We start from the raw sequence: 10,000 nt of genomic DNA, 5'->3' as shown, positions 1-10,000 counted from the left end.
ACTAATATGAACTACCAATGAGCAATACATCTTTATAGCATTTATTAACCATAATAGTAGTTCATCAAAATGTTTATGTTCATGGTAGTTCACACTGCATTAATTAATGTTACCAAAATGACAGATTTTTTTTATTTCAATTAAATAAATGTACTATATTTTTAGTTTGATTTAATATTTTGTCTTTTTATATAACTAAATTATATTTATGCAGTAGTTATAATCCATTTATTCACTTTTTGAGCCATAATTCTAAAGTCGTGTTGATATCTCAATAAATGAGCTTTTAGTCAGATGTTGTGTGGCCGCAGTACCGAACGCTTCCACTAGGGGAAATACGTTTCCCATTAATGTTTCATTGCACTCATTTCTGACCGGAGGAGTGTGACAAATTTTTTTCCGGGACCATTTAACATTATCAAATCATCCAAATTATTATTTTTTTATTTGTGTTCACAAACCCTTTACCAAATTTCGTACCATTGCGAATAAATAAAAAAATAAAATAAATGTATGTAACATTTGCACCAGAAAACAGCACTGGATTAACATGAGCTAAGATTAATACATTCTGTACAAGTGTTGTTCATTGTTAGTTCATGTTAACTAATAATAACAGATGAACCTTATTGTACAGTGTTCCCAAATATAATACGCTACATTAGACAAAACAATGAAGTAGACAGTAATTAGTGATTGAATCCTTATTAGCACCAGATCTCAGTGTTGATACCTGAAGACGAGCAGGTGGAAATAAACGAGTACACTGAGCCGAACAACCGCGCAACTTCACAGAACGAGCTGACATCTTTGGTCGTTTGATTTTATTATATTTCTACGGAGACCCACACATGACATGCGTGAATATTAGTTTTATTAGTATATCGTGGCCACAAATGAACACAATGACGGAACGAATTATTAAAGCGTGCTGATATTATTAGTACCGTACATCATAGGAACGGTATAAGTAAATTGAATATAATATTTTGATCCCTTGTTTTATTTAAATCAAAATGAGGGAAAATAAAAAGTGTGCACAATTTGCTTAAAAGAGGGAACAAACTACAGTATATCGTGCGCACAAATGAGGGAACTAATTATATTGTGCGCACAAATGAGGGAACTAATTATATTGTGCGCACAAACGAGGGAACCAATTATATCATGGGCACAAACGAGGGAACCAATTATATCGTGCGCACAAACGAGGGAACCAATTATATCGTGCGCACAAAAGAGGGAACCAATTTTATCGTGCGCACAAAGGAGGGAACCAATTATATCGTGCGCACAAAGGAGGGAACCAATTATATCGTGCGCACAAACGAGGGAACCAATTATGTCATGTGCACAAACGAGGGAACCAATTATATCGTGCGCACAAACGAGGGAACCAATTATATCGTGGGCACAAACGAGGGAACCAATTATATCGTACGCACAAACCAGGGAACCAATTATATCGTGCGCACAAACGAGGGAACCAATTATATCGTGCGCACAAACTAGGGAACCAATTATATCGAGCGCACAAACGAGGGAACGAATTTTATCGTGCGCACAAACGAGGGAACCAATTATATCCTGTGCACAAATGAGGGAACGAATTATTATATCGTGCGCACAAACGAGGTAACCAATTATATCGTGCGCAGAAACGAGGGAACCAATTATATCGTGCCCACAAACGAGGGAACCAATTATATCGTGGGCACAAACGAGGGAACCAATTATATCGTACGCACAAACCAGGGAACCAATTATATCGTGCGCGCAAATGAGGGAATTAATTATAGTGCGCACAAACGAGGGAACCAATTATATCGTGCGCACAAACGAGGGAACCAATTATATCGTGCGCACAAACGAGGGAACCAATTATATCGTGCGCACAAACGAGGGAATCAATTATATCGTATGCACAAACGAGGGAACCAATTATATCGTGCGCACAAACGAGGGAACCAATTATATCGTGGGCACAAACGAGGGAACCAATTATATCGTACACACAAACCAGGGAACCAATTATATCGTGCGCACAAATGAGGGAACGAATTATATCGTGCGCACAAACGAGGGAACCAATTATATCGTACACACAAACCAGGGAACCAATTATATCGTACACACAAACGAGGGAACCAATTATATCGTGCGCACCAACGAGGGAACCAATTATATCGTGGGCACAAACGAGGGAACCAATTATATCGTACACACAAACCAGGGAACCAATTATATAGTGCGCACAAACGAGGGAACCAATTATATCGTGCGCACAAACGAGGGAACCAATTATATCGTGCGCACAAACGAGGGAACCAATTATATCGTGCGCACAAACGAGGGAATCAATTATATCGTACGCACAAACGAGGGAACCAATTATATCGTGCGCACAAACGAGGGAACCAATTATATCGTGCGCACAAACGAGGGAACCAATTATATCGTGCGCACAAACGAGGGAACCAATTATATCGTGGGCACAAACGAGGGAACCAATTATATCGTACACACAAACCAGGGAACCAATTATATCGTGCGCACAAACTAGGGAACGAATTATATCGTGCGCGCAAATGAGGGAATTAATTATAGTGCGCACAAACGAGGGAACCAATTATATCGTGCGCACAAACGAGGGAACCAATTATATCGTGCGCACAAACGAGGGAACCAATTATATCGTGCGCACAAACGAGGGAATCAATTATATCGTATGCACAAACGAGGGAACCAATTATATCGTGCGCACAAACGAGGGAACCAATTATATCGTGGGCACAAACGAGGGAACCAATTATATCGTACACACAAACCAGGGAACCAATTATATCGTGCGCACAAACTAGGGAACGAATTATATCGTGCGCACAAACGAGGGAACCAATTATATCGTGGGGACAAACGAGGTAACCAATTATATCGTACACACAAACCAGGGAACCAATTATATCGTACACACAAACGAGGGAACCAATTATATCGTGCGCACCAACGAGGGAACCAATTATATCGTGGGCACAAACGAGGGAACCAATTATATCGTACACACAAACCAGGGAACCAATTATATAGTGCGCACAAACGAGGGAACCAATTATATCGTGCGCACAAACGAGGGAACCAATTATATCGTGCGCACAAACGAGGGAACCAATTATATCGTGCGCACAAACGAGGGAATCAATTATATCGTACGCACAAACGAGGGAACCAATTATATCGTGCGCACAAACGAGGGAACCAATTATATCGTGCGCACAAACGAGGGAACCAATTATATCGTGCGCACAAACGAGGGAACCAATTATATCGTGGGCACAAACGAGGGAACCAATTATATCGTACACACAAACCAGGGAACGAATTATATCGTGCGCACAAACTAGGGAACGAATTATATCGTGCGCGCAAATGAGGGAATTAATTATAGTGCGCACAAACGAGGGAACCAATTATATCGTGCGCACAAACGAGGGAACCAATTATATCGTGCGCACAAACGAGGGATCCAATTATATCGTGCGTACAAATGAGGGAACGAATTATATCGTGCGCACAAACGAGGGAACCAATTATATCGTGCGCACAAACGAGGGAACCAATTATATCGTACGCACAAACGAGGAAACCAATTATATCGTACGCACAAACCAGGGAACCAATTATATCGTGCGCACAAACGAGGGAACCAATTATATCGTGCGCACAAACTAGGGAACCAATTATATCAAGCGCACAAACGAGGGAACGAATTATATCGTGCGCACAAACGAGGGAACCAATTATATCGTGGGCACAAACGAGGGAACGAATTATATCCTGTGCACAAATGAGGGAACGAATTATTATATCTTGCGCACAAACGAGGTAACCAATTATATCGTGCGCAAAAACGAGGGAACCAATTATATCGTGCGCACAAACGAGGGAACCAATTATATCGTGGGCACAAACGAGGGAACCAATTATTTCGTACGCACAAACCAGGGAACCAATTATATCGTGCGCGCAAATGAGGGAATTAATTATAGTGCGCACAAACGAGGGAACCAATTATATCGTGCGCACAAACGAGGGAACCAATTATATCGTGCGCACAAACGAGGGAAACAATTATATCGTGCGCACAAACGAGGGAATCAATTATATCGTACGCACAAACGAGGGAACCAATTATATCGTGCGCACAAACGAGGGAACCAATTATATCGTGGGCACAAACGAGGGAACCAATTATATCGTACACACAAACCAGGGAACCAATTATATCGTGCACATAAACTAGGGAACGAATTATATCATGCGCACAAACGAGGGAACCAATTATATCGTACGCACAAACCAGGGAACCAATTATATCGTGCGCGCAAATGAGGGAATTAATTATAGTGCGCACAAACGAGGGAACCAATTATATCGTGCGCACAAACGAGGGAACCAATTATATCGTGGGCACAAACGAGGGAACCAATTATATCGTGCGCACAAACGAGGGAACCAATTATATCGTGCGCACAAACGAGGGAACCAATTATATCGTGCGCACAAACGAGGGAACCAATTATATCGTATGCACAAACGAGGGAACCAATTATATCGTGCGCACAAACGAGGGAACCAATTATATCGTATGCACAAACGAGGGAACCAATTATATCGTGGGCACAAACGAGGGAACCAATTATATCGTGCGCACAAACGAGGGAACCAATTATATCGTGCGCACAAACGAGGGAACCAATTATATCGTGCGCACAAACGAGGGAACCAATTATATCGTATGCACAAACGAGGGAACCAATTATATCGTGCGCACAAACGAGGGAACCAATTATATCGTATGCACAAACGAGGGAACCAATTATATCGTGCGCACAAACTAGGGAACGAATTATATCGTGCGCACAAACGAGGGAACCAATTATATCGTGGGCAAAAACGAGGGAACCAATTATATCGTGCGCACAAACGAGGGAACCAATTATATCGTGCGCTTCGGACCAATTATATCGTATGCACAAACGAGGGAACCAATAATATCGTACGCACAAACGAGGGAACCAATTATATCGTGCGCACAAATGAGGGAACGAATTATTATATCGTGTGCATGATTTACTTAAAACAAGGGAATTAGTAAATATGTTTCTCCGCATGTCGTGTGCAGGGCTCCGTACATTTCTGCTTAGTTTTCTTAATATTTTTTGCAAGTGCATTCGAGACGAAGACTGAACGATGAGGTATTTCTTTCATTTGTCAAGTTTTCCTTGAGTGTTTCAGTCCACGTCGTAGAATCGCAACATTTGTCAAATCGCTATCTAAACATTGATATGTTTATATCCACTGCAAAAATATCAAGCTATTAGGAAAATGACTGCAGGTTGTGTTTAATATTTGAAAAACTAATTTCACATCACATCACAACTAAAAACAAAAAAACACTGACAAAAATTATTTTCCTCTGTACAAGTCGACATCAGACCACGAGCACCAGTTTAAAATTATTAAATAATATATATATATATATATAACCGAACTTAAAAATACTCATTCTGTACAAAGATACAAATATAATATACAATAAATGGCTGCTGGGTAATTGTCATAATAATAATTAAAATATTAAACTCTTATACACAAATATACACTTGTGTTTTTAGATTACAGAACCTAAGACTAACTCAAACTCGAGATTTCGTACGAATAAAATCGCACGAATGATTCGTGTTTTTCTGACAATACAACGTCAAAAATGATGTTCTTCCTCAGTCTCGTTTTACAGCACAAATATTTCTGAAATCAAGACACATTTACTGGAGAAGAACAATGATATAAGATATTAAGAATGTTTCAATATTTGTACTGGAAAACAAGACAAAAATTCTGAGGAAGAACATCATTTTTTTGAGGTGTAATTTATGAAATGCTCGAACCCGTGTGTGTTTTAACGAGTTCCTGTGAAATCTTCCTGTGTGGCCTAAAGATTCATTCTGACTTTCATTATAAACAGAGAGTAAACGGCTGAGCTTTGCTCTTTCTGAACGAAGCTCAAACAACCGGAACGAACGCACCCTTTAAAGGGCTCCTATAATGCTCCCTATTACAAGATACAGAGTGTGTGTGTGAAATTTTAGCTAGAAATACACCACAGATAATCTTCTATAGGATGTTAGAATTGTACTTTTTTGAGAGTGAACAAAAATGCGTCGTTTTGTGTGTGGGCTCTTTAAATGCAAATGAGCTGCTGCTCCCGGCGCAGAGGGCGGAGCTTCAACAGCTCGTTATCAGCAGAGCCATATAGAGCCCTTTGATGCGAGGCGGGCTTATGTAAATTTTAGGGTTTGTGATGTCACTAACCCGGGAGGAAGTTCGTCTACTCCCTATCAGTCGTTTGTTGTAGTCCTTAAAAAGTGATTTCGCTTGCTTTAGTCCTCATTTGTAAGTCATAAATGACTAAATGTAAATGAAACATAATGAACCACCCTTTAACCCGTGATGAATCTGTAGGACACACACACACACACACACACGCACGCACACACACACACACACACACACACATAGAGCTGCTATCGTACCGGCTTCCACGGGCGTCTGAGCCACAGCGAGCCGGGACAGGGCTGGCCGTTGCACTGCTCCACATCCAGAGGTTTCTCCAGAACATCACAGTTCTGCTCGCTCAATCGCTGACCGGTCGGACGCTGGCAAACCACCAGTCGAGTCCGCTGACCGCCACCACACGAGCTCGTGCACTACAGCAGAGAGAGAGAGAGAGAGAGAGAGAGAGAGAGAGAGAGAGAGAGAGAGAGAGAGAGAGAGAGAGAGAGAGAGAGAGAGAGAGAGAGAGAGAGAGAGAGAAAGAGAAAAAATAATATAGAATTTTTAAATAAAAAATACAAACTTATTATTATTATTATTTGTATATATATATATATATATATATATATAATATTATTCAAAATAAATATAAAAAATAATCATTATTATATAATAATTTATAATCATTTAATAATTAATAAAATATTTAAAATCTTATTATTATTATTATTCTTATTATTATAAATATTATCATTCAAAATAATTATTTACAAATAAATTAAAATATACAGTTAGAATAATAAATACTATAATATAATTTAAAATGTATTATTATTATTATTATTAATAATATTACATTATTAGAATATTATCATTCAAAATAATAATTATTAAATAAATATACTATAAATACAAATAATACATATAATATATAATACATATAATAATAGTATTAATATAAATAATTTTTATAATAAATACAATAATATTATTTAAAAATCATTTAAAATAATAATTATTAAATAAAGGAAAAATATATAAATAATAAATATAATATAGCAAAATACAACTTTATAAATATAATAAGTATAATTTGTTTTTTACTACTGAATTAAATATTTAATATTTATAATGAATATTTATTTTGTCTTGTTGGACATTGAGGATTATAAAATAATAGACAATAAAATAATAACTGTATTATAAATAACTAATAACATTTATTATTAGTACTACATTGTTATACTATTATTGTTATGAAATAATAAAATAATTATAATTAAATAAAATATAAATATAACATAAAATATAAATATGTAAATATAATAACAATTATTACTAGTCTATATTTAGACTTTTAGTGAATTAATAATACTTCATATTTACAATCAATATTTATCTTGACTTTAATGAATAAAATAATGATATCATTAAACATAATAATTATTATTATTATAATATATATATATATAATTTTTTTATTTTTTATTTTTTTTTACCTCACTAGCTACTTCAGCTGGGCGGAATTTTAATTGTTAATCATGTTAAGATGAAGTCAGGATCCCCTTACATGAATATGATTTAATTAGAGTTAGTTTGACTCCTCATCGTCATCTTCATCAGTGAGTCTCACCTCTCCCCAGACGCCGTAGTTCCAGTGAGGACAGGGTCCCGAGTCGCAGCTCTTCGATTGGTCGGGTTTGACCCTCTCGTCGCAGTGATTGGTGCTTCGGCCGTCAGCGTCCTGACAGACCACGACCCGTCGCTGAGATCCGCCTTCACACGTGCTGGAACACTGAACACACACACACACACACACACCAGTCTGAGCAATGCACCACTAAAACCAAACCACTGTTTTAATGCCCATTCAACACATTTACTCTCAAATTCACATTCATGTAACACGAAAACACACTCCCAGTGATGCATCATTGATTGTGTAATATATTAGAGTGAATCTGTGCCTGTAAACGTACTGTTGATTAATAATCGGCTGTTCAACAACTCTCATCGCCTCATGCACTCACATTAATGCCAGCGGGAGGTCGACGTCACATGACTTTCTGCATAAACTCATGTTCCTACAGCAGTTTACCGTCTCTTTACAGCCTGTGTTACACTGCATTATCTTCATATGTTCAGACAAACAACACTAATAAAACCCTCAGACTGTGAGTCACACACACACACATCCTGGATCTCATCCAGTCCCAGCATGCATCTGGGCTTTGGCGGCGGATCAAAGCTAATGTGCACATGTGCTAATGAAGTGAACTGAAGTCAGACGACACAAACTCTGTGATGAGCTGAAACATGAATGCAAACAAACAGGATCGACACACACACGCTACTCGCAAAACTACTGACATTAATAATGATCTTGCAATAATATAATATCAACTTTTAGTTTGAACATTTTAGTCATGTAAAAAAATTTTTTAAAGGAACTAATATGAAAATTCATGATTCAATAAGCTGTTGTGTTATGGCCAATAATTGATAAATAAATGATTTTTATTTATTTATATATTTTTGCATAGTTTTATATTATGTATAGCTCAGACAGTAGAGTGCTGGTGCTTGCAACGCCAAGGTCATAGGTTCGATTTCCAGGGAAAGCAAGAACTGATAAGAATGTAAATGTTTTCCTTGAAATGCAATGCAAGTCGCTTTGGATAAAAGAGTCTGCCAACTGCATAAATGTAAATGTAAATATAATCATTTTGAGACTGCAGAACTCATTAAAAGTTGCATTTTCAGTTAAATTTGGGAAAACCACTTGAAACATCTGTTGTGTTGAGCTTTTTCAATTACGTTTGTTTGATTTGTTCATTGCAAACAGCTGAAAGTCTGTACATTTAGCCAATAAACCTGATTTGCAATGGGGGTTGAATCATTTTGATTGCAACTATATATATATATACAGGTCCTTCTCAAAAAATTAGCATATTGTGATAAAGTTAATTATTTTCCATAATGTAATGATAAAAATTAAACTTTCATATATTTTAGATTCATTGCACACCAACTGAAATATTTAGGTCTTTTATTGTTTTAATACTGATGATTTTGGCATACAGCTCATGAAAACCCAAAATTCCTGTCTCAAAAAATTAGCATATTTCATCCGACCAATAAAAGAAGTGTTTTTAATACAAAAAAAGTCAACCTTCAAATAATTATGTTCAGTTATACACTCAATAGTCAATACTTGGTCGGGAATCCTTTTGCAGAAATGACTGCTTCAATGCGGCGTGGCATGGAGGCAATCAGCCTGTGGCACTGCTGAGGTGTTATGGAGGCCCAGGATGCTTCGATAGCGGCCTTAAGCTCATCCAGAGTGTTGGGTCTTGCGTCTCTCAACTTTCTCTTCACAATATCCCACAGATTCTCTATGGGGTTCAGGTCAGGAGAGCTGGCAGGCCAATTGAGCACAGTAATACCATGGTCAGTAAACCATTTACCAGTGGTTTTGGCACTGTGAGCAGGTGCCAGGTCGTGCTGAAAAATGAAATCTTCATCTCCATAAAGCTTTTCAGCAGATGGAAGCATGAAGTGCTCCAAAATCTCCTGATAGCTAGCTGCATTGACCCTGCCCTTGATAAAACACAGTGCACCAACACCAGCAGCTGACATGGCACCCCAGACCATCACTGACTGTGGG

General features: G+C 37.7%; 1 protein-coding gene across 1 annotated transcript in view; it reads right to left on the bottom strand.

Annotated features, from left to right (window-relative positions):
• Window positions 1–10,000, bottom strand: part of LOC130086521 (A disintegrin and metalloproteinase with thrombospondin motifs 20) — a 143,124-nt gene that overhangs the window by 33,153 nt on the left and 99,971 nt on the right. The window contains exons 27-28 of the mRNA XM_056252590.1: window positions 7,967–8,128; window positions 6,594–6,767 (exon numbers count right to left, since the gene is read on the bottom strand). Coding sequence (XP_056108565.1) covers window positions 6,594–6,767; window positions 7,967–8,128 — 336 coding nt within the window. The remainder of the gene's footprint in view (window positions 1–6,593; window positions 6,768–7,966; window positions 8,129–10,000) is intronic.

The sequence above is a fragment of the Rhinichthys klamathensis genome, unplaced genomic scaffold (assembly GCF_029890125.1).
Source record: "Rhinichthys klamathensis goyatoka isolate OS25496 unplaced genomic scaffold, OSU_Roscu_1.1 h1tg000096l_1, whole genome shotgun sequence".
Taxonomy (NCBI): Eukaryota; Metazoa; Chordata; class Actinopteri; order Cypriniformes; family Leuciscidae; genus Rhinichthys; species Rhinichthys klamathensis.
This window is presented reverse-complemented; position numbering and strand designations above follow the sequence as displayed.